This window comes from Spermophilus citellus (assembly GCF_964194105.1).
Source record: "Spermophilus citellus genome assembly, chromosome: 10".
NCBI classification, from domain to species: domain Eukaryota; kingdom Metazoa; phylum Chordata; class Mammalia; order Rodentia; family Sciuridae; genus Spermophilus; species Spermophilus citellus.
The window spans coordinates 69,450,175-69,475,999 of NC_138197.1; the positions used below are offsets into that span (position 1 = coordinate 69,450,175).

Genomic DNA, 25,825 nt, shown 5'->3' on the forward strand with positions numbered 1-25,825 from the left:
TCCTGAGGCAAGGTAGGTGAGCAAACCAGGGTAAGCACAGTTGGCACTGCTATGAAAGAGGTGGAGATGGCACTGTGGGAACCCAGGGAGATAACATCTAATCAGACCCTGTCAAGAAAGGTTTCCTGGAAGAAATGTTTCACGACTCAGTCTTAAACATCAAGCAGAGTCAGACAAAGGCAATAGAGGGGAAGACGGTAATATTCTAGACAAGGAAACAGTATTTACCAATACATGGAAGCACGAAGCACGACAACAAATCCAAGAGTAGATGATTTGCTATAATGAAATAAGTTTTTATAAGGAAACTATAGCAGGCAGCAGGCAGTGAGATAACAAAGGGTCTTATGAGTTAAGGTAAGTAGGTGGGCAAAGGTAAGATAATAATGATAATACTATCAAAATGAAAATAATAATATGACAAAAGCTAACATTTATTAACAGAAATGTAATAAGCACTCTATATGGATTATCTAATTTTCACAAAACCCCAATGAAGTAGAGACAATTATTATCTATTTTACAAGTGAGGAAATGAAGAAAGGCTGTGGAACTTGCTCAGGGTCACATAGCAAATAAGTGGCAGAGCTGGGATTGGACCCCCAGCCTGACCCCAAAGCGTTAGCTTTAACCCCGTATAGTGCCTCCTCTGAGACAAGGAAATGCATCAGCCCTTCTCACACTTTTCTAAATTGTACAAATCCTTCAGGACCAACCAGCTCAATAGCAACCTTCCTCATCAAATCTGCCCCCAACAACTCAGACCTCTGAACTTCTGCAGGATTTACTGCCATTACCTGTATTAGCAATCACATTCGATCATTGGTTCAACAGCATTAATATCTTCTATGCACAGTGTACTGTGCCAAGTGGGGGACCTATTTTGCCTTGGAAAAACCTGTATATTTACAAAAAAAGGGGAAGCTAAGATTATAAACATCCTTTCTAGGCCAGTTTCTATGCTAGAACCTTTAATTACAAGATTTCATGGGAAAATTACTTATTTTTCATATTGTTATTCATCACTTATATCTTGTATTATTTCCTGAATTATACTGTAAGCTGCGTGAGGGTATGGACTTAGCTTTGAACACATTTATTCCTAGGCAAGGATGCCTAGCACACTGAAGAAGTTTAATAGATACTGTGGGCTGACAAGGTGGACAGCAGAGGCTGTGTGAGGACCAGCACTCCAACTCACCCAGTGTGCTGCCCTGGGCACAGCTCTGGTTTTCCAGGAGCCTCATTATATATCCAGGAGCTTATTATCCCACCATACAACTTTGAATCCCTTCCTACTTTCAGAGTTAGGTGGGAGGGCCACAACTTTATGGAAAGGTAAACTGAAGCTCAGTCCAGACATACAACTGTCACACATTGTATGAGCTAAAGAAACACACTATAGTCCTCTGTCTCTCCTTGCTTTTCAGCAGCTCTCAAATGAGAATACATCCTCAGTGCTTCTATCCCCTTGGGGAGGAATCATAACTACCTGTGGCTGCTCTTGTCCTCTGAACACTGTAGCACCTTTAAACAACAGCTTGACATAGATATAGTTGTGGCTCCCCACACCTCAATGCTAATTTTTTAGTTGTCCTAACTTTTTTATATTTCTTTTGATTGTCCAGCTATAAAAGATACCTCTTTGTAATCTTCTGAAGTTCCTTTCCAATCACCTAGAGATACTGACTCTGTTTCTTAAAATTCCTGGAGTCCTAAGTACCATATTTACTCAAGGGCCAGGAATGAGGAGGCAAACATTACTGATCATCTCCTATATGCCAGGCGTTTTTCTCACATTATCTCACTTACTGCTCTCAGCAATGACTACAGGTAAAAGTTGTACCTGTTTAACTAGGCAGGGAAATAAGAATCTGAAACCAACTGGCACCTGATCACACAGAAAGCAGATTCAAATCCAAACATATGGCCTCCAACATATAGGCTTTGGTTTTTTTTAATATTTGTTTATTTTTGTTTTTAGTTGTAGTTGGACACAATACCTTTTATTTATTTATTTATTTTTATGTGGTGCTAAGGATCAAACCCAGGGCTTCGAACATGCTAGGCAAGCACTCTACCGCTGAGCCAAGACCCCAGCCCTAGGTGGGTTTTTTTTTTAATATTTTTTTAGTTATACATGTACATAATATCTTTATTTTGTTTATTTATTTTATGTGGTGCTGAGGATCGAATTCAGTGCCTTACATATGCAAGGCAAGCACTCTGCCACTGAGCTACAACCCCAGCCTAACTTATAGGCTTTTTAAAGTTTTAAAAACAAACAAACAAAAAAACCCTCCACATTTCTAATTTTAGAAGGTCCAAATGAATTTGCCTGATGGCTTTGGTTGATCATTAAACAATGCTTTCCTATCCAAAATGACTGGGTAAAACCAGCTGATTGAGGAATGTGTACAGACACCTGAAGTTCAAGAGGGAGAGGGAGACTACACAGAGGACAGAGTTAAAGAAACTATCCTCTTGAACAACATGTGGTGATAAATTCCTTATACCTGAGCAGAATTTTAAACTTTCCAGTGTGTTATTTAACAGCATGCATGGGCTTTGGAATCAAGGAATGACCTGCATTTGAATCCTGGGTCATAAAATTCTGAGCAGCATCATGAATCTTAGACATTCATCTCATGAGACAGTGGGAAAGTCATTGAACTTCTCTGAACCTCAGCTTCTCCATCTATAAAATAACTCTTATTTATAGCCATTAAATTAAGCAAATTATGAATGAAAAGGAATCTGTATAGCGCCAGGCACAGAAGGACATATAAATGGTAACTGGAATGACCTACTCAAGTTGGCTTCTCAGCACATATGTTAAATACAATCTCACAGTACTTAAAACACATGAGAGAGAGAGAGAGAGAGATAACTGAACAGTATAGGTTAACACAGTCAGGACATAAAATTCCATTATCTTGCATGATCCACTAATTCTCTAGGTTAAAGCAGTTGCGAGGTATGTGTTACTTCAAAACAAGACTGAGACCCCAACAGTCACCCAGGGAATTCATCATAAAGCTGTGACCAGAACTCAGGGAGACAGAATACAGTCAAGGACTAAGTGGCTTTGTATTTTAGTAGGTGGGTGATCTGAGACAGTTCCAATAAACTTTTGGGGCCATAGTTTCATTCTCTGTGAAGATTTAGAGGTTTTGCCAAGTTATCTCTGATGATCCTGGCTAACCTCAAATCCCTCACTTCCCCAACTATCTGTCTTAGACTTCCTCAGATTAAACCTGCAAATATTAAGATCCAATTTTGCCACAAATTTCTGATTTCATTCCCTGCAACTAAACACTCTACTCAACAAATCTGTTTTGTTCCTTGTGACATTACTTAAGTCGTAGGAATTATCCCTCCCAATTGCTGATGGGCTGTGCTGTCCTTGGAAATACAGAGAAAGGCATGGAAATGTCCATGGGGATATAGAGAAAGTCCTCAAAATTTTACTTGGCTGTACACTGATAACTCTCAAACACTTCTATCCCAGGTTTCTCCTTTGAGATTCAGCTTTAAGCTGAGTGGGGTAGGGCACACCTGTAATCCCAGCAGCTCAGGAAGCTGAGGCAGGAGGATAAAAGTTCAAAACCCGCCTTAGTAAAAGCGAGGTGCTAAACAACTCAGTGAGACCTGTCTCTAAATAAAAAAATGCAAAATAGGGCTCAGTAGGTGAGTGCCTCTGAGTTCAATCCCTGGTACCTCTCCCCTCAAAGAAAGAGAGATTCTGCTTTAAATATCTAACCATTCATTAGACACTCTGCCCAGATGCCCGCAGATTCTGCAACCTCACGAGTGTTAAACTGGCCTTGGCCTCATCATTTTCTCTTCTCAGATATTTCTTCTGTGTTCCTTAGCTGATAACACCTTCATTCGACTAACAGAAACCTGGGTGTTATCCTGCATTGCTCCCTTCTTCCTTATCTCCACAAGCCCAATGTCTAAAATCTAAAATTTGCCAGGCTCAGTGGTGTGCATCTGTAATCCCAGTGATTCAGGAGGCTGAGGCAGGAGAATCACAAATTCAAAGCCAGCCTCAGCAACTTAGCGAAGCCCAAACCCACTTAGCAAGACACTGTCTCAAAATAAAATATAAAACCAGCTGGGGATGTGGCTCAGTGGTTAAGCACCCTTGAGTTCAAGTCCCAGTAACAAACAACACCACCTACAAAAATCTAATCAAGATGTCATGAAATCTTGAACATTTAATCTTAACTATCAATTGATGTTGTCCCATGATCTCCATTGTGACAACAGGCTCCTATCAGGCTCCTGTCATAACAAACTACCAAGGCCTTCTACCTAGCTGCTTCCCTCCATGCTGATTTCCCTCCCATGGAACTCACAGGGCTAACCTGCCAACAACTCAAAATCTGACCATGTTATCCTTTTGAAAAGCATGAAGTACATTCTTTTCCTTGTGGCATGCAATATCTCCTGACCACTTTAGCTTCACTTCCAACCACTCTCAACCACTCCAACCACACTTCAACAGCACTGAGCAGCTTCATGAAAATTCTCATGCTTGTCTCACCTGATGCTTCTGCCTCTGCTGTCCCCTCTACCTGGATGCTTTCTCTTCCCACGCTTCTGTCCAACTCCTAATTAGCCTTTTGGCTGGCAACATTTCTTTATGTAGGCAGTATTCCCCCAAGCCCCACCTCTGCTGTGTGCACCCCTGTATATCTATACCATTGCACTTGCCCAACTATATATTATAATTATGTGTTTAATGTGTTTTTCTCCCTCTCTAGGCTGAACTCCTGGGGGGCAGACACTGTCTTTGACATCTTTACTTCTCTTGTGCTTAATACAATTCTTAGTGGTCAATAAATGCTTGTTAAGGGGATGAGCACTATGCTGCACCTGCTGAGTTTTTGAGGGCTGGTATCTTGTCCCTCTCCCTGTTTTCAGACAGGGAAGATGATACTTTAGCCTTTCTTGGTTCACTGATGGGAATCTTTGTGTGTGTGTGTGTGTGTGTGTGTGTGTGTGTGTGTGTGTGTGTGTTTGCCAGGAATTGAACTCAAGGCCTTGTGCATGCAAGGCAAGAACTCTATCAACTGAGATATATATATATATCTCCAGCCCAATGGGAATCTCCATATAAAGGCTGGAATAAGCTCTATGCCTCCAAGACCTTGGAAACAGCTACTGTGCTTTGTTACTGTTATGATACCATCTTGACATTTCTTTGGGTATCTGTAGGCAACAAGTACTAGAGAGTTTCTTTTTTTTAATATTTTTTTTTTTAGTTTTAGGTTGATACAATATCTTTATTTTATTTTTATGTGGTGCTGAGGATTGAACCCAGTGCTTCATGCATGCTAGGCAAGGACTCTACCACTGAGCCACTACCCCAGCCCTAGATAGTCTCTTTATAATTCTCGGAAGGAATCCAGTAAGAGACCAAATGCCACCCAACACTCTAGCTGGCTCAAGACCCAAGATTATGCTTACAACCTTTAATAAGGATTTTCTAGGGAAATAACAGATAAATGCTTTGGGACCTCACCAGGGCCTGTTGCCCCATAAATGCACAAGAGATTCTTAACTCCTTAGTCACCCACCATGCCAGCAGTAATTAAACAAGTCCAAAGGGAGCAATTAGTAGCTGCTATTGGACCATCAACCTGGAACTCATGCCAGATGCATCAGGAAATAATCTGCAGACGTGAGCACATCACAAGGGAACAGGATTCACCAAGTGCCCTGACTGCCAAGGGCCTGAAGATAATGAGTGCTTGTGATGCTGATTCTGCTGAGCAGCAAGTAAAAACAAAATAACCACAACCACAATCAAGAACTCTGTTCAAAGGGGTCCAAGTATATTCTGGACATAGAAGGTTCAAATAAACCTATTTAGGGCTGGGGTTGTGGCTCAGTGGTAGAGCGCTCGCCTCGCAAGTGAAAGACCCTGTGTTCGATCCTCAGCACCACATAAAAATAAACAAAATAAAGATATTGGGTCTATGTATAACTAAAAAATAAAAAAATTTAAAAAACACAAATAAACCTATTTATATATTACTGGTGCATCCATTCTAGATACATTCAGGCCTCTCCAAGTTTCACAATGAAGGGAGGAGAGTAGGTGATCTCCAGTCTGCAAAATGAATCTGCACAGCAATGGCCCTACCTCTCCAGAGTTCAATACAGTCCAAGGAAGACATGTCTGGGCTTCAACAGGCCCATATGGCTGTTCTGACCTTTATAAAAGCCCCCAGTTCAGCACTCTCTCAAAGTCAAGTCCTAGCCAGGTGTGATAGTGCACACCTGTAATCCCAGTGACTTGGAAGGCTGAGGAAGGAAGATTGCAAGTTCAAGGCCAGCCTCAACAATTTAGTAAGACCCTGTTTCAAAATAAAAAAGTATTGGGGATGTAGCTCAGTGGTAGAGTGCCCCTGGATTCAATCCCCAGTAGCCCTCTGCTGCACAAAAAAAAAGTTGAGTCTTTCCATAGCTACATCAGAGAAAAAATATGCTAAGGGACAGGTGCACAGGATCCAGGTGTTACACAGTTCCTGAGGGGCCCCTAAGATCTGTGGAGAGGTCATGACTAGGTTAATATCATCAAGCTGGAAAAAACAGTGACTAATGTCAGTGTGCAGTTCAGAGATTTTACAAGTTTGAGGTACAGAGAAACAGTTTCTTTTCTTTCTTTCTTTTTTTTGGGGGGGGTGTATTGGGGATTGAACTCAGGGGCATTCAACCACTGATCCACATCCTCCCCAGCCCTATTTTGTATTTTATTTAGAGACAGGGTCTCACTGAGTTGCTATGTGCCTCACCATGAACTTGCAATCCTCCTGTCTCAGCCTTCTGAGCCATTGGAATTACAGGCATGTGCCACCACGCCTGGCCAGAGAAACAGTTTCTACCTATCAATGACAATTCATATTTCTTGAACATTCTCACTTGGCTCCTCAATACCAGATTCCTGGTTCAAAAGGTTAATGGCCGGGGCTGGGGATGTGGTTCAAGCGGTAGCGCGCTCGCCTGGCATGCGTGCGGCCCGGGTTCGATCCTCAGCACCACATACAAACAAAGATGTTGTGTCCACCGAAAACTAAAAAATAAATATTAAAAATTAAAAAAAAAAGGTTAATGGCCTTAGAATATTTCTACTTAAATTTATTACTGAGTACCAACTATACCAGACATTGCATTGGATCCTTTATATATGTTAGCTAATCCTCACAAAATCTCTAAAAGGTAAGTACTACTATCTTAATTATACAGAAAAAGAAACTACATTCAAGTAGGTGAACTGGCCCAAGGTCACAGAGCCAATACACAGAGGTCAAGATTCAAATCCAAATCCACTGAGCCTCAAAGCTCTTACAAAATGCCCATGTACACACATGCACACAGGCTGAAGGAATCCCTTCACTCCTCACAGCTGTTTCCCAGGCCTGACTTTGTATTCCTCTTCTAGCCCAAAATACATAGCAACTTTAGAAAATCTTGAAAGAATCGGGCTTGACAAGCCCTAGAAAGACAAGTGTCAATTTACAGTTAATCAGCACCCTGCCCGGCTCTGTAGACAGTTCTGCAACTGGAGCCAGGAAGAAGTAACCACAGACCCTGACTGGGACCCACCTGGGCCTAGGAACCAGCTGAGTCCCCAGAGGAACACTGCCTCTGATCCCTACCCACATGGCTGCACTGCCACTGGAAGTCCCCCTTCCTCAGAGACACACTCAGGCACTGTGATTCAGAGTCCACAGAAAGACCCTTTCCTATTTAACTCTTCTTGATTACTTTAACCCCCCCAATTTCCTGACCACCTTTCTGCACTATCACCCCTTTTCTACACTATCACCTCCATTATTCTCAATCTCCTTATCTTACCTTCTTTTACTACATGGCACTGATTGCTGCTTAACATTATGTTATATATCTGTATGTTTGTTTACTGTCTCTCTAATTACAATATGAATTCTATGAGAATGGTCTGTTTCTTTTGCCATTGGTATCTCTAATGTCTAAAATATACATTCAATAGTTGTTTAACACATAAACAAATATGCAGCAAGCATTTTTCAACTATTTCCATTTCCAGTGGGCTGAATAATGCCTACTTTCCAAGGAAGCCCTATCAAACCCCCATCGTCCTTTCAAATACCTCCCTAAAGTGCCCCACATCTCACCCCCAAGTTCCCAAGCTCTCAGCCACCCCAAAGCAAGTACTAAAGCAGAACTCAGAGGAGAGTCCGGGAGGAGACCCGTTTCTCCTCTACTTAAGTACAGCCCAGGATCTCTGCAAATTAAAAGCTCCCTCTTCACTGAATCCACTCAGCTTTAGTTATAGGTCACACTTTTTATTTTTGTAACCATCCAACCCACCAAATTATAGGCTCAGGCCACTGATAGGCACGCCAAACACTGGGGACAGCCTGGTACAGACACTGCCCTTTCTGGCCTGAGGGTGGGTACAGGAGTGAGGGCTGAGTACCAGTCAAACCTGAAAGGGCAAAGGGTGCCATCATTCTGGTAGCAGAGCCTCGCAAGAAGCCAGGATCTCATTCAGGGTGGCTGCTGCCCAGAGGGAAACAGATTCCAGGACTGTCACAGAAGCCACAGTGAACTTAACACTATTAAGCAAGGCAGAGTACTACCATGTCTAAAACTGCCCCTACAACTAATTTTAAAACTTCTTACCAAAGCCAGAAGTTCTCACATGATCTGGGTCCTGCTCACCTCCCTGATGCCTTCTTGGACCTCTCTTCAGCATCCTTGTCAACCAATCTGGCCTTTCAGTTCCTACCCCAAGGCTTTGCACAGGTTGTTCTTTTTTCCTCGAAAACCCTCCCCACCGCCCCATGCTCAGGAGGCTGAAGCAGGAGGATCACAAGTTCAAAGCCAGCCTCAACAATTTACAATTTAGTGAGGCCCTAAGCAACTTAACAAGAATTGTTTCAAATTTTTTTTAAAAGGGGGCTAAAGATATAGCTCGGTGGTTTGGTGCCCCCAGGGTCAAATCCCCAGTATCAAAAAAAAAAAAAAAAAAGAAAAGGAAAGAAAGAAAGAAAACCCTTTCCCTAATTCTTTTAGCTAGGACAATGGATGGGGCAGGGGTTGAGGGAAGTGTCCTGCAAGATTAGAGCAAAACTGGGTTGGGGATGTGGCTCAAGTGGTAGCACACTCACCCGGCATGCGTGAAGCACTGGGTTTGATCCTCAGCACCACATAAAAATAAAGACATTGTGTCCACCTAAAAAAACTAAAAAGTAAATATTTTAAAAAAAAGACTAGAGCAAAAAGACTCCATTACAACAGGTCAGGTGGCATTATCTCCTATTTCTCTGATATACTCCAAAGCACTTGGAAAAGTGCTGTGTATAGAGCAAGTATCTAAAATATATTTTCTTAATAAATCAAGAAAGGAAGGAAAACAAAATGAACATTTAGAATAGACCCAAGATTTCCTAATCTAAATGAAATTTTCTTTATTATGTTCTCTTAACAATCTGTTCTTTGCTTCCTAAGGACACACCCTAATTTGTAATTAAATCTTTATTTAATATTTGTCTTTTCTTCAAAACTCCATAAAGGCAATGGCATTGCTTTTTTTTTTTTTTAACAACTTTATACCCACTGGTATCACTAGCATATGGCAATTAAAAAAAAAACAAACTTATTAAATAGCAAATGTCCTAGTGGGATAGCAGGGATTCCAACTAGGACTGGCTAACTCCAAAGCCCAAATCTTTCCACCACACTCTTGGCAAAGAAGAACTTGTCCTAATATGTTCTTCCCTCATATTCTGCCATAATCTACTCAATCCTCGCCAAAGCAATACTGATAACAAGGGGAGTCAACCCTGGAAAGAGGAAAATGTAATAAAGGCGAGTTTTGAGTCACACTGTTTGGATTAAAATCCTGACTTTACTTGGGCTGGGGTTGTGGTTCAGTGGTAGAGCGCTCGCCTAGCATGTGTGAGGCGCTGGGTTCAATTCTCAGAATAAGTAAATAAAGTAAATAAAATAAACATTTAAGTTTTAAATACATATAAGTAAATAAAATAAACGGATTGTGTCCACCTACAACTAAAAAATAAATATTAAAAAAAATCCTGACTTCACTAACTACTAGCTGTATAATTCCAGTGAACTATTTAGCCTTCCTGGACTTCAGTTTCCTCATCTATAAAATGGAAATAATAAGAACCGAGGTCTTCAGTTAAGAACAAAACAAAATAAGAATAAACACACAAAAAACTCAACTGGGGATGTATCTCAGTAGGAGAGTATTTGCCCAATAAGCATGAAGCCCTAGGTTCAATGCCAAGTACCAGAAACAAAAACAAAAAACCCCTGCTTTGTAGCTGTGATGATTGAGATAATATATGTGAAGTGCTTTGCACAGTGCTTGGGATAACTATTCAATAATTGTAAGCTCTTAAAATTATTTGCCATACTTATTCCTAGGAGACAAGAATCTAGAGAAAATTATTTCCATGGGGGTCAGGGCTGCTGAGCTGACTTTAAGAAGCTTAGGTTCAGTGAAGCTCAGAGCTTGGGCTTATTCCCTTTTCCTACTCCACTGCCATGGCTCTGCCAAGACTGCAGGTTACAACTTTCACTGGCCTGGAAATGAAAGAGACTAAAAATACACAATCTGCCTGTGCCTGGGAACCGGGATCATGCATATATTTAAGAACTTAAAATATAGCCCCAGGGCAGAAGAGTATATCTCTTAGGATTCTTTTTTTTTTTTTTTAAGAGAGAGAGAGAGAGAGAGAGAGAGAGAGAGAATTTTTTAATATTTATTTTTTAGTTCTTGGCGGACACAACATCTTTGTTGGTATGTGGTGCTTAGGATCGAACCCAGGCCGCACGCATGCCAGGTGAGCGCGCTACCGCTTGAGCCACATCCCCAACCCTCTCTTAGGATTCTTAAAAACCAGTGATAAACTCCGCACAGGACAGGGAATGGGGCTGTGGCAAGCTGCTGACCCCACTGATGTCTTTTCTCTTTTCTTTTGGTTCAGTGCAGAGAGTGGAAGAGAAGAGACAGAGCTTTCTTTCTTAACACTAAAAGTTGAGTTCTAGGCTGGGAATGTAACTCAGTGATAGAGTACTTGCCTAGCATGTACAGGTAAGGCTTAGAGTTCAATCCCCAGTAATGGAAAAAAGAGACAGAGAGAAAAGCTTCTCTTTTTTTTTTTTTTGGACTGGGGATTGAACTCAGGGGCACTCAATCACTGAGCCACATCCCCAGCCCTATTTTGTATTTTATTTAGAGACAGGGTCTCACTGAGTTGCTTAGCGCCTCTCTTTTGCTGAGGCTGGCTTTGAACTCGTGATCCTCCTGCCTCAGCCTCCTAAACCACTGGAATTACAGGCATGCACCAACACACCCAGCTTCTTCTTCTTAAATGTCAGCATTGTATCTCCCAAACTCGGGATGGATCCTAACCTTTGGCCCCACTGCAAGGAACCACTAGTTTCCTGGGATTTATCAAAGAATGTTCTATCACCTCTAGCTGAATGTTCCAGGAGGTTGAAAGCTAGGTCTTAGTTCAAATGGGTAGGCCCCATCACAACAGATCTTTAAATTAAAGTGAAACCAAAGTGTCCAGGGGCCTATCTCCCTTTGAATGGGAATCAGCCAAGTTCCAACAAGCTCTCTTTGTTGGAACCACCAACAGAGGCATCACTTTATCTGTTCTGATAACAGACTCAGAATACTGTTGGCGCAGAGGAGCTCCTATAGGAGTGTCCTCATCTGCTGGCCCTTCCCATTCCTCCAGATTTGAAACCAGAACTTCCCAAAGAGATTCAAGAATGGATTTTATTAAGCTTCCCAAAATACTGTGTATACACACATAGCGTGAGGGGAGGTCACAGATTTTCCTTTCTTTTTTTTTTTTTTTTTTTTTTTTTTTTTTTTTTTTTTTTTTTTGGTACTGGAGATTGAACCCAGGTGCCATTAACTACTTAACTACTGAGCCACATCCCCATCCCTTTTTATATTTTATTTTGAGACAGGGTCTTGCTAAGTTGCTGAGGCAATCTTCCTGTCTCAGTCTTCCAAGCCACTGGGATTACAGGTCTGTGCCACTACACCTGGCCTGGTCAAAGGGATCTATTTCAAAGGGATGTTATTATTTATATCTATCTATTATCTATCTATTTCAAAGGGATCTATTATCCAAAAGATTCAGATGCACTGTCAAAAAGACTCTCAAGGGCTGGGATTGTAGCTCAGTAGAAGAGCACTTGCCTAACATGTGTGAGGGACTGGGTTCTATTCTCAGCACCACATATAAATAAACAAAGTCCATCAATAACTAAAAAATATTTAAGGAAAAAAATATTTCTCAAACATATTCCCAATGATATTGCCCAAAATATATTGTTAAATTGTGTGCATATGTCAAATCCCACCAGTATATACAACTCTAATGTACCAATAAAAATACAGGGGGGGGGGGAATTATTTATTTGTTTGTTTGTTTATTTATTTATTTATTCGTTCCCAACTTACAAAGACTTTTACACTGACTTGAGAGACTAACCAATGGGTGGGTGTAGTATATATACTCCAAACTGCTCCATGATGAGGTTTAGGCTGGTTTAGGGTAGAGCCCACAGTACAGAAAAATCAGGCACTTAACACATAGGCAGAAATAACAAGAGGGCTGTCCTTCCTGAGGTGAACAGAAAATGGGAAATCTCAGAAAGTCCAGGAACTATAACTCTGCATTGACTTTTACTCCTCTTAGAGCTTCATTCCCTATAGGGACACAGGACAGGGAAGGTTCAGATAAGCAAAGGCAAATCTTAACAGGAGTGCTACCAGCATTTGGAGCTCCTGCTAAGAGGAGGATTGACCCAACACTGTAGATCTTTAAATCCATACTCCTCAGACACTAAGTCCACTCCCAATCAGTGTGATACAAGACCTCCTCACTTGTTCTCAAAAACCCTTCTAGGACAATACCTCCTCCTTGTTTGAAAACCACATGAAATGTAGATCAGAGGTGGTATACCAAGTGATGTATATGTAATAAACTCTTATTTGTAGAACCTTTATAGATTACAAAGTCTTTTCACTATGTTGATTCCCTTAGTATCCTCACAACCTTGAAGAGTAAGTCTTATCCTCATCCATGTAATAAAAATGGTCTTTCTTTCAAAAAAGAAAGTTTGAGCCTAGAAATCTCAAACCTGTTACTTCCTTCCAGAATAGAGGGTTTTTGTTTTGTTGTGGTGCTGGAGATTGAACCCAGGGCCTTGTGCATGTGAGGCAAGCACTCTAAACAACTGAGCTATATCCCCAGCATTTTTTTTTTTAACTGTTTCATAGGAAACTCTAGGAAGATCTAGTATCTGGTTCCCCAGTTCCCTGCAACCCTGCAATGAAACTGGTAAAAACAAAGCAGAAACTCTGTTCTAAACTATTAAATAGTTCTTATAACAAAATAACAACCTCAGGCTCATATCCAGCTCTTACCTGGAGAAAGGGTCTGGGGCAATTAGAAGAGAACTTTGATTGTCTCCAGTCAGAATTTAAGCACAGATGATTAAGTAGGGGAGAAACAGTACCTCTCTCTCCTATTGGGGACCCAAAGGCAAGACTTCTGGTTCTTAACGTAGCCTTGGCCATAATCCTGGGTGAGGGTGGAAAAGTAGTTTAAAGAGGTAAGTAGGGGAGATAAGGACAATAACTGAACAGCCATTGATAAACAACAGCCTAAATCCTTCCTCCATAGGCCAAAAAAAAAAAAAAAAAAAATCTGTCATGTAATTAATTCTGATAGCCCCTCATGGTTCTGAATATTACTTAGAACACCTTTCAACAACTTCATACTTCTTTACAAACTAAGAAGAGCATGAAGATTAGTAAAGCTGGACTTAGACACTAATCCCCAAAGCTCTCCAGGTCCTCCCCTACCCAACACACAAACTCCCAACCCACACCTTTGCTGTGAGGTGCTAGAAGGCGGAAAGGGTAAGAGAACCTGGAAAGGGGCTCAGGGTATAGCTCAATAGTGTAGCACATACCAGCAGAAGCAAGAACCTGGAAAGAAAAGAACTGTGAAAAGGACAAGAAGTGGATCTCAGGACCAAGAGGCAACTTGATACCAACACACCCTTCATGAGGACTCACTCCCATGTGGATGGAAAACAAGATAAAAAGTGTACCTTTGCCATGGAGGGGAAAAAAAAAAAAAAGGCCCGGAAACAGAAATTGAGGAACTCTAGCTGCCCAGGTAGGCTCTATTCTGGAATTCCTTCCTCTTCATGAAAGACAACCTTAAAACTCTAAATTCCTATCCGTTGCTAATCCCTTCCCTGCTAATCACTTCCCTGAAGTGTCAAAAGTATATATATTTATTTCACAGACATATGTATATATAATAAATCCCCAATAGAGAGCAAAGGACACAAACATACGATGCCCAAAATACTTATGATGAAATATTCAGAAAAAATTCAAGACAAGGCAAGATGCCAATTCTTATTAATCAAGTTAATGAAGACTTTTAAAAAGTTAAACCACCCAGGGGCTGGGGGTATAGCTCAGTTGGCAGAGTGCCTGCCTTGTATGCACAAGGCCCTGGGTTCACCCTGGATTCAATCCCCAGCACCACAAAAAAAAAAAAAAAAAAAAAAAAAAAAGCTAAACCACCCAGAAATGGTTAGTTTATAGAGAAAAGGAGCCACTTATATACTATCAGTAGAAAAAGTAACTGATTAAAAAAATTTTTAAGTGTTAGAGGCCTTTAAAAAGTATAGCCCTTGGGGCTGGGATCCTGGTTCAGTGGTAGAGCACTTGCCTCATATGTGTGAGGCACTGGGTTCCAGTCTCAGCACCACATACAAATAAATGAATAAAATAAAGGTCCATCACAATTAGGAAAGGATCAGCTATTGTAACAAGGCCATAATGTATATTTAGCAATGAACTTTGGCGAGGCTGTCTTTAAAAAAAAAAGTACAACCCTTTGACACAACAATTCCATTTCTGGCAATTTATCTAAGACAATAATCAGCGATGAACACAAATATTTATGCACAGGATGTTCATCACAGTGTTATTTATAATAACAAGAAAGAAAAAGAGAGAGATTTTAAAAATGCAAGAAGCTGGGCTGCACTTGTCTCACATGCATGAGGCACTAGGTTTGATCCTCAGCACCACATAAATAAATAAAATAAAAGTACTGTGCCCAGCAACAACTAAAATGAAAATTAAAAAAAAAAAAGCAAGAGCCGGGTGCGGTAGCGCACGCCTGTAATCCCAATGGCTTGGGAGGCTGAGACAGGAGAATTGTGTGTTCAAAGCCAGCCTAAGCAACTAGGAGACACTAAGCAATTCAGTGAGACCCTGTCTCTAAATAAAGTACAAAATAAGGCTGGGGATGTGGCTCAGGGATCAAGTGCCCCTGAATTCAATCCCTAGTACAAAAAAAAAAAAAAAAGCAAGAAGCTAGGCATGGTGGCACATGCCTATAATCCCAGCAATTTAGAAGGCTGAGGCAGAAGGATCACAAATTCAATCCAGTCTCAGCAATTTAGCAGACCCTAAGCATCTTAGTGAAACTCTGTCTGAAAATAAAAAATAAAAAGGGTTGGGATATGGCTCAGTAGGTAAGTGCCCCTGGGTTCAATTTCCAGTACAAAAAAAAAAAAAAGTGGGCTGGGGTTGTAGCTCAGTGGTAGAGTGCTCGCCTAGCATGCATGAGGCACTGGGTTCGATCCCCAGCACCACATTAAAAAAAAAAAAAAAAAAGTGCCAGATAATGCAGTAAATAAATACTGTATTATGGAGTACTATGCAGCTATAAAATCATGCTAATGAAGAACATTTAGCAAGTGAGATGATGCATAAAACTGTAAAGAAAAATTCATTTTATAAAACAATATGCCCAGTATGATCCTAATTGTGTACACACACACACACACACACACACACACACACACACACTGTTAATAGTAGATGGTAATCCCAGCAACTCAGGAGGCTGAGGCAGGAGAATCATGAGTTTGAGGCCCAGCCTCAGCAATTTAGCAGGGACCTAAGCAACTCTGCAAGACCCAGTCTCAAAATAAAAAAGGGCCAGGGATGTGGCTCAGTGGTAAAGTGCTATTGGGTTCAATCCCCAGTATCTTCCTCCAAAAAAGAGAAAGATGGAGGTGCAGCTCAGTAAAGTGCCCCTGGTTCATTTCCCCAATACTGCAAAACAAAACATGGTGGTGGGGGGGAAGATGGTGAACTTTAATTTAATTTCTTTATTAGTATCTTCCAAATTGGCTTAATAAACATGCTATCAGGAGAAAAAAAATCATAATCAAGAGAAAATTTTTTTTTTTTTGGCAGTGCTGGGGTTTGAACCTGAAACCTTGCAGCATGCTAGGCAAGCACTCTACCATTGAGCATCCCCTGTCCAAGAAACTATTCTTAATCATTTTCTTTCCTTTTAAGGACCTTCACACACAACTCTTTCTTCTTTCTTTTTCTTGGTACTGAGGATTGAACCCCGGGATAAAGCATGCTAGGCAAGTGCTCTACTGCTGAGCTACATCTCTAATCCTAAACCCAGGAAGCCTCAAACTTGTGATCCTTCTGCCTCAGCCTACCCAGTTACTAGGATTATAGACATGCACCACAATGCCCAGCACATTAATCTCTTTTTTAAAAAAACACTTAAAAATATGTATTTACTACCTTAAAAAAAATTTGTATCCACAATCCAGTAAGTTTAGGTTTCTAGTCTAAGCAAAATTCTAAATATTGAAAAGATGTTGTATGCAAGATGTTCATCACAGCATTGTGTATGAGGACAAACAGAAGCAAATAACCTAATGTCCAACAATAGGAGTATGGTTTAGGTAAACAATGGTACATTCACTTCATGGACCATTGTACAAGCATTTGGAAATGTTTACAATTACTATTCTAGGAAAACTAATGAAATAACAAAAGCAAAATTTTAAAAAGTGGATAAATACATATTGTCATGTATCATAATACTGTACAACACTCTATGCAAGGAAGGAAGGAAGGAGACAGAATTTAAACTACATTGGCTGCATTTGGTAAGGGTACTAAGAAAAGATATTTTCCTTCAATCTCATCTTCTTTAAGAATTGTCCCATACTTTAGATAATGAATAAGAGAGGAAAAACAAAAGCTGACTCTCCCTGTGGGCAGTGAAAACAGACCCAAATGACAATCTACTCTACCCATCCCTAACACACAACGCCTTTCTCAGACTAAGGCTGGGCTATATAGAAAAATCAAGCAAGGGAATGAGGTTCCTCTCTGTGGCCTCTGGTCTTCTCAGTGGGTTCTCTGAACAAGGAAGAGGTTCCTCTAACCAGCTGTTGTCAAGGGCCCTTTCCCTTCTCCAAGTTCTTTCTATTCCAGCCTGAACTAATTCACCACAATCCCCAGGGCTGGGGAGAAAAAATTCAACCATGGCAATTTGGAACCTGATATTTAAACCAAGTTTTTCCCAGCCCCTTTCTGTATCAAAGCCTCTGAGACAACTAGTACCCACAACAGCTTAGCTAGTACACTTATGGTCAAACCAAGTTATCAGTCCTCACCCAGGAAATGTGAGAGAAAGAGCGGCATCAGGGACAACTCTGCCAAACAACCCCACCCTCATGCAGGAAGCCTCCTTCTGAAGGATAGTCAGGGCTTCCTCAGCATCAGAACTTTTAGATCTCTTCTGAGCCTATAATAAGTTAACAAAGAGAATAATCAGGATGCAAACAACCAAAGGCAGAAAGCTATCTTCTCAGAGCCTTCTACCTCCCCTAAGGAAAGTCCAGCTCTAGCCAAAATTTTAGCTTCAGAGCAACTCAGCTTGGGACCAAAATGCCTTATCAGATTAGAGACTGGCTCTTATTCTGATATTAATAAAGAGGAACTCCAATTATTGTCTAAACCCCAAATTTCTCAATACTCAACAGAATGCGAATTGTTGCTGGGGTGGGGGTGGGGGAATCCTCAAATGCAGTTTAACACAGCAGCTTCACAACCTTTTTCACCTCAGGGCACACCAAGAGGGGATTAATTAGGGACCTCAGCATACTCATGACCTATTTGCAGCACACCAGTAGGGAAGCCCCAGTTTAGGGTACAGGACTGGGTTAAGACTCTTAGGATCAATGTCCTAAATAAATCACTCCACAGCCTCAGGCCTCTAGCTGTACAACCTGGCTAGCAGGCTGTAGGTCAAATCATGTAATTTGTACATAAAAAGAGGGAGCCTCTGGTATTGACTCAGCACTGATACAACTTCCCTAATCAGGGTTTTTTTCAGGGGGGTTTCCATAGGGGCCTCCATCAGACAGCAGAAGGCATATCCTGAGACTCGGTATACAGAATGGGGTAACTGGATTCATCAGATTTCTGACCTTAAAACCACTTTTGGGTGGGGCATGGTGGAGCATTCCTATAACCCTAGTAATTTAGGAGGCTGAGGCAGGAGGATAACAAATTTGAGCCCAGCCTCAGTGATTTATTGAGTCTCTAAGCAACTTAGTGAGATCCTTTCTCAAAATAAAAAATAAAAAGGGCTAGCTCAGTTAAAGCATTCCTGGGTTCAATTCCCAGTATCAATCAATCAATCAATAAATAAAACAAAACATATTTGGGGAATTCAAGTGATCTTAGATCTTAGTCACTGCTGAGAGGTACACTTAAAAGTTATCATTTACTGAGCATATAATACATGACAGATTCTGCTAAGTATTTGGCTTCTAATTTCATTAAATCCACACAACAACCCCTGTGGCAAATGATATTATTTTTCTCATTTATAAGAGGAAAACAGAACATAAAGGGATTAAGTAGTAACTTACTTAAGGTAAATACTTTTCTATGAGTGAAAGTGTCTCCTTCTCAGTATTTAAACTCATTTTGACTTGAAAGTCCACATGCTTAACTGAGACACCAATGTGTTACACATCTATAACCCTCCTTTCCAAAATAGCTTTTTCACAAACCCAATTACAGTGAAGCTGACAAACTGAGAAAGAAAAAAACTAAGGAGCAACTTGTCTGTTTCATATTGCCATGCAAAGAAACTCATCTATACCAAGTACCTACTGGTGCCAAGCATATATCTGGGTCTCACAATCCCTCCAGATCAGGAATTATTAGCCCCATTTTATAGATGATGAAATCTAGGTTCAAAGAGGTTAAGAGTCCTTGCTTTTTCTACTACTATGCTTCTTCTCCTAACTGGTCAGGAAATACATGAGCCTATACCTAAGTCAAACATCTAACTCACAGTCAGTACTGTTCCCAAAGGATGGTAGAAGGAGACAGCTTGAAGAGTCCCCAGAGAAAAACTCAAATCTTCAAGTGTTATTTCTGTGTTAGAAAACTGAGGTTAAATTCCCTCCTCTTCTGAGACAGCTAACCAGCCCTGGCCTGCCCTGTTCAAACCCTCCATCAGCAGCAGCTCAGACACACAGAAACAGGACCAAAACAAAAGCCACAAGGAAACAAATCTTTATACAGAAAGGAAGGACTGAAAGTGGGTGGTCTAGTCCCCTACTTGACCTGGGCTCTTTGGGTGCTCTGGTTAATAATCAGGACATCATGTACATTTTGTGAATATTAAGCCATCAATTTGCTGATTAAACAAACTAGCCAACAAAACCCCAATAAGGACATGATAGACTGGTTCTGTATTCCCCCAAAAGCATGGCAGCCCCTACCTTGGACAGCCCCTCACTCAATACACTTCAGACCATCTCTTTCTAATTTCTATAGCGAACTGGTGCCAGCTCCCTGGGGGTTTTCACACCCCTGCTCAAGCGCAGCTTCCCTCCCACTCTTTTTTCCCAACAGTTGAGCTCTTGTTCTCAAGGGCACTATGTCCCAGTCTCTCCTCTTCAGCCTGAGATGGTCATAGCACATTAGTAATCACTGACTCACACCCCCCCCCATTCCTCTGAGGAAGCTGGGGGAAATGCGAAGGGCCACAGGATATGTGGCCCAGATCCCTCAGACCCTTCACAGTACTGGCATGCAGAGGTGCCAGGGACTTGGCTCCCCCTTGGAACATCATGGACCCTCTCTGAGCCAGCTCTGGTGCCAATGGGCTGATGGCAGGCTCTCCACCAGAGACCAGGATCTCTAGACAGTGCCAATGCTGCCAAAAGATCTAATCTTTCTCTTCTAAAGCAGATGAAACCCAATAAGGCTGCTAAGTCCATGCTTATCCCTCAACACTGGCAAAGCTAGCCCCTTCAGCCATACCAATAATAACACCAGAATTATTGCTACCTCTTAGAGAGTTCTTTGGGTAAACTAAGTATTTCCGCAAGTTTCATCTGTTAGCAAATGTTCATTTTCTTTCTCCAAAACTTAATGTTTAGCTCCGACATATTCTCCTGCTTCATGCTAGGGATATCAGCTCAGAACCTCTATTCAGGATCACTGACATCAAGATCCAATTCCCATGCCATAGTAGAATCTCAAAGTCAGCTCTAAAAATCTAACCATACCGACCATTTTGGAACCCACAGAACAACTACAAAGAAGCACAAGCAAAAGAACACAAACCAGTCACTAGGGTTTAACATGAAAAGGAGGTGGGGAGGGGGGAGGCAGAATGGGATGGTTTACGTATTGTTTCAATTGGAAAAACACTCTAGTTTGAAATGGCTTATCCACATGTTCAGCCTTTTAGGCATATCCACTATAATTTAAGATGCCTGGAGGCTGTCCTGAAAATAAGTAGAATGGCATTACTCTTTATTCTGCTGGCTTCAAGAGCTGCAAGCCCCCTCTACTTTCCCCCTCTCTCCCAAAACATCTGGTCTGGGCTGGGAGAGGGACCCACTCCCTGAGAAGCCTCCATGTTAACTTGAAAGGCAGTTTCCCTACTAACTTAAGTCCGAAGAAGCTGAGGAGTGAGCCAGCCCCATCAAAAACCTCCGAAAAGGGAATTCTCAGACCCGTGAGAACGACGAAAAGTGGGGAGAAGTGAGCACCGAGGAAGGAAGGAGGGAAAAGTCCGGATCCTGGGGCGGTACCGGACTGGGGTCCCTCTCCTCCTCCAGAATGCCCACTGGTTGAAGCGACCCCTGGAGATCCCCGACCCGCTGTCCCCGCTCAGCCACTGGTTGCACAGAGGCTCCTGGGCGGACACTGGAGGCCGGGGTCTGTCGTCCGCCCTGGCTAAGGAGTGGGCGGGACCAGGACCAGCACAAAATCCCACCCGGGGCGTCGGGACCCGGGGGGTGGTAGGAGGGGAAAGGGGGCTGGGTTCAGCTCTCACCAGCACCAGGGCGAACCTCTCCTCCAGCTCACAGGGTTCAGGCATCGGCATCTTGCCTGGCGGCAGCAGCAACGACACCGACGGCGGCTCGCCCGGGCCCCCCTCCGCGCTCTCTAGGTTGCCCATCGCGGCGGGGCCCCCTCGGGGGCCTTAGCCCCCCCTTCCACGCCCGGGGGCCTTGGGCTCGGCCGCTCGGACCCGATCCCTCCCTCAGCGCCGGCTTCCCAGTCCCGACTCCCCGGTCCCGTCGGGAGCGGCTGGGGCTCCTCCGAGTCCCGTGAGGGTAGCGCGCGGCGAGGATGGGGGCAGAGCACAGCAGACAGTGACACAGAAGCGTCCGGGACCGCGACGGCCGACTCTGGCTCCCACCCGCTGCCTCTCAGTTCTCGGCGCGCCGCCCGGGCGCTGCCCCTCCCCGCCCCCCGCGCTCTTTCCCCTCCCCCCACTTCGCTTCCTCCCACCCACTCTCCGCCAGAACTCGAGCTTCGCTCGAGAGCTAGCGCCGACTGCAGACCGCGTGCCGCGCGCCGCATTCATGCAGGCCCCGCCTCCCGCCCACGGGCCTCCCGGGCGGCCCGCCCCGCCCTCCTACGATCGATTGACGACCGCACCTGCCAATCACAGAGACTCCCGCCCCCTATGCCCTTGCGCCTGAAGCGGAGCGCGCCCTGGCGGCTCAGGTGGGTATCAGGTCGTTGGGGTCGCGAGAGGGCATGAGGCACTATTGTATTCAAATAAGTATAAAGCACAGTGTTCAAAACTACCTACCAAAAAATTAGATACATTAAGACACTCAGAAAACGGAGAGACCAAGTCTGTTAAAAGTCACTAAGAGCCGGGTGCGGTGGTCCACGCCTGTAATCCCAGCGGCTAGGGAGGTGGGACAGCCTCAGCATTGGCGCACTAAGCAACTTAGTGAGACCCTGTCTCTAAATAAAATACGAAATAGAGCTGGGTATGTGGCTCAGTGGTTGAGTGCCCCTGGAATTCAATCTCCAGTACCAAAAGGGAAAAAAAAGTCATTGAGCGTTGAAAAAGACCTTATTGGGTGAAAGGCTTTTAGGAGGAAAGGACCTTCTCAAGGTTCATCTGGCTGGTGTGAAACCCAGGAGCAGGAGAACAGTGTTGTTTTGGGTTCATCTACTGGCGGGTCATCACTGATGATGTGGTAGACATCTGTCATTTCTGCCAGCCTGCCTTCATTCCTCTTCTTCCAGGGATAGCACCCCATTTTATTTTAAGGAACTACCACTCTAGCATTTCCAGTCCAACTGGAGCCAGTTTTATCATTCCAGGAGGCCCTATGATTCCATGACCAGTTACAACATTTTCTTCCTCTACCCTCAGAGACTGTATCAATGATTGTCACTTGACCCAAACTCTGACTATAAGACTCATTTACAAAAAGACTTTCTTAGGAACAATTAGGAAATAGGCATTCTTTTTCCATTTTGGCTGCTGAATTGTTAGAGTGCAAAACTGCAGCTGCTGGTGGCTATCTTGGCATCATCCTCTGCACCAAAAACCTGCATGAGAATGAAGCCAGTGCAGAGAAAAAAAAAAAAGCTAAGAGATACAGACACAATTCTAATGACATACTGAATACCTGGATCGAATCATGCCTAAATTATCATCAGGGGTTTTATTCTTTTATTAAATCAGTATTTATTGAAAAGTATATGTCAGATACTGTTCTGGGCATTGATGATACATTTGTTAACCAAAAGGACATACAGCCAGGTGCGGTGGTGCACGCCTATAATCCCAGCAGTTCAGGTGGATGAGGTAGGAGAATCATGAGTTCAAAACCAGCCTCAGCAACAGGAGTTGCTAAGCAACTCAATACAGTGAGACCCTGTCTCTAAATAAAATATAAAATAGGGCTAGAAGGATGTAGCTCAGTGGTCAAGTGCCCCTGAGTTCAATTCCCAGTACCAAAGGGGGGGGTAGGACATATTTTCCCCTTCTGGTATTCATTGTAGAAGAGGAGGCAGGTAATAAACTAAATAAGTAAAATGTATAAGTGTTGGTGATCAGTAGTAATAAAACTGAAAGGGGATAGAGGTGGGGGAGAGGTTAAGATTGTAAGTAAGATGATTAAGAAAGGCCTTGCTGGGGCTGGGGTTGTGGCTCAGCGGTAGAGCACTCTCCTAGCACATGCAAGGCCCTGGGTTCAAGTCTCAGCACCACATAAAAATAAATAAAATAAAGGTATTGAAAACTAAACTAAAAAAATAAATATTTTTTTAAAAAAGAAAGGCCTTGCTAATAAATTGCATTTAAAGGCCATATGGATATTTGAGGGACAATTATTCAGACAGAGGGAACTCCCAATGCATATTATGTCTGATGTGTTAGAAGAACAGCAAAGAGGCTGTAATGCAATGAGCAAGGGAAAGAGTAGTGAAAGATGAAGTCAGAAAGGTAACTAGAAGACATATTGTGTAGGGCATTATAAGCTATTGTAAGGACTTTGGTTTTTCTCTAAGTAGGATAAGTAGCCTTTAAAGAATTTTGAGGAGAGTGACAGACATGCTCTAACTTATATAATAGATTCCATCTGGTTCTTACATTGAAAACAAAGTAAATAAAGGAATGGGCTGGGAGACCCATAGTAGGCTATTAAAATAAATTGAGGTGATATGATGGTGGTTTGGACCAAGGTGGTATCTGTACAGGTGGAGAGAAATGTCAGACTCTTGATGGATTTGAAAGTAGAGTCAATAAAATTTCTTGACAATTTATGGGAAGTGAATGGAAGATAACTCCAAAGTAGTTGACCTGAGCAACTGGGAGGGTAGATTTTTCATTACTTGAAATGGGGGAAGGTTTTAAGGGAGTAGGTTTGGTAAGGGGAAGTTGGAAAGAGAAGATCAGAAATCAGTGTTTGGTTGTGTTGAGTTCGATCTGCCTATTGAATGGCCAACTAGAGGTATCTACTAGGCAATTGGATATATAAGTCTGGAGATTCAGACTGGCAATATCAATTTGGAAATCATAAACATATAGATGCTATTAAAGCTAGTGTAAGGGTCCGGCGAAACGTCGGAGGAAGAGACCACAAGAGATTGTTTTATGTAACAGCAGAAGGGAGGGTTTATTTGGAGACCAGCATGTTAGGGCCCAGAGCTCTCTATAGCAAAGAGAGATAGAGTCCTGAGAACAGTTTAAGCAGAGCTTATATACTTTCCTTGGAGAGGGCAGGGAGAGAAGTTACATTTTGTAGTTTGGCAGTTGGGGACAGCTCATTTTGGGAACAAGATTAGCAAACAGTTTATAGTTGGGGACAGCACATCCTGGGAACAAGATTAGCAAACAGTGTTTTGTTAAGCATATAGAAAAATGGAGTGACAAGTACCTATTTTATTAACTTTTTATTTTTTACTTTTTTTGGTTACTTTTAATTATAAAAGTGATCATTGGGGGGTGTTACATTTTATGTTTGTTAGTGGGGTATATTGTCTGATTACCATAAGTTTGATTTGTCTAATTTGGGCCTGGAGAAAGGAAATTATATGGTTGAGCAAACAGGGTCCTAATGTTAGTAACAATATAAGAATTATTAGAGGACTGGCCAAGGCTGATAAAAGTGTAGTGAACCAGGGGGATTGTGTGAACCAAGACTTATATTATCTTTTTTGGGTTTCTTTCTCTCTTTGATGTTTTTTAAGGCTTTTTTTAGTTTACTCATTGATTTTTTTATAATTTTAGTATGGTCGGCATAAAAATAATATATTTTTTTAATGTAGCACAAAGGTTCTCTTCTCTCAAGAAGAGGAGGTCCAACCCTCGTCTGTTCTGTAAAATAACTTCAGAGAGAGAGGTTAAAGATTTCTGTAAAGCTGTGATGGAGGTTTTTAATATCTTTAAGTTTTGGTCCATTGTTGTTTTTAATTGGGTCATTTGTTGTGTCCTATGGACCAGGGCAGTAGTCCTTGTGTCCACCCCTGTAGCAATTTTTATTTTTAATAAGATGGCTAAAGTGAGGGATACAGGTTCTCGGTGAAACTGGGTTGTATGTTCTTCTATTTGATCTTCAAATGAATCTGCATCATGATAAAGCACTCTGGGAAACATCTGCACCATTATACAATAATTTACAGAGTTGTTAAATATCTGGGCTGAATGTAAGGAGTCAACCCTGTGTCATATGTCCACAAAGTTCCATTATCAGGAGTAAGGAAACCCTGTGTGATGTCAATATTTTTTGTCTGGATACATAAGTGTTGTTTACTTTTAGGTGGAGACCCTATATATAAGCCTGTCCTGGTTATTTTTGGGAGGGTTAACTTAGGATTTTTACCCCAGTTATAGGAGGAACTCTGTGTTTTTACTGTATAAGTCCCATCAATTGTTATCCCTTCATAATAAGGAGGAGCAGAGGAGAGACAGAGCCAACAAGACTGAGTGAGATCTGGTTGTGTGAAATTTAGCACAGCAAAGGTTTTTTTAATTAGCCTCCAGGGGAAGGGGTTGACTTCATTCTGAATTGGGGAAGTAAATGAAGGTGAAATTTGAGGAGTATGGGAAAGTGAAAGGTCCCT

The 25,825-nt window shown here is 42.1% G+C and overlaps 1 protein-coding gene across 5 annotated transcripts in view; it reads right to left on the minus strand.

Moving 5' to 3' along the window:
- The window catches only part of FMNL3 (formin like 3), a 52,533-nt gene extending 30,757 nt beyond the window's left edge, over positions 1-21,776 (minus strand). For 2 of the 5 annotated variants that reach the window (XM_081311979.1, XM_081311977.1), the window contains exon 1: positions 21,282-21,774. In XM_081311979.1, the coding sequence (XP_081168105.1) occupies positions 21,282-21,407 (126 nt within the window). In that variant the 5' untranslated portion in view covers positions 21,408-21,774. Of the gene's footprint in view, positions 1-21,281 lie in introns of all 5 variants that reach the window. The other 3 variants (XM_081311980.1, XM_081311978.1, XM_081311976.1) reach the window with 3 other exon arrangements.
- Between the last annotated feature and the right edge of the window lie 4,049 nt (positions 21,777-25,825).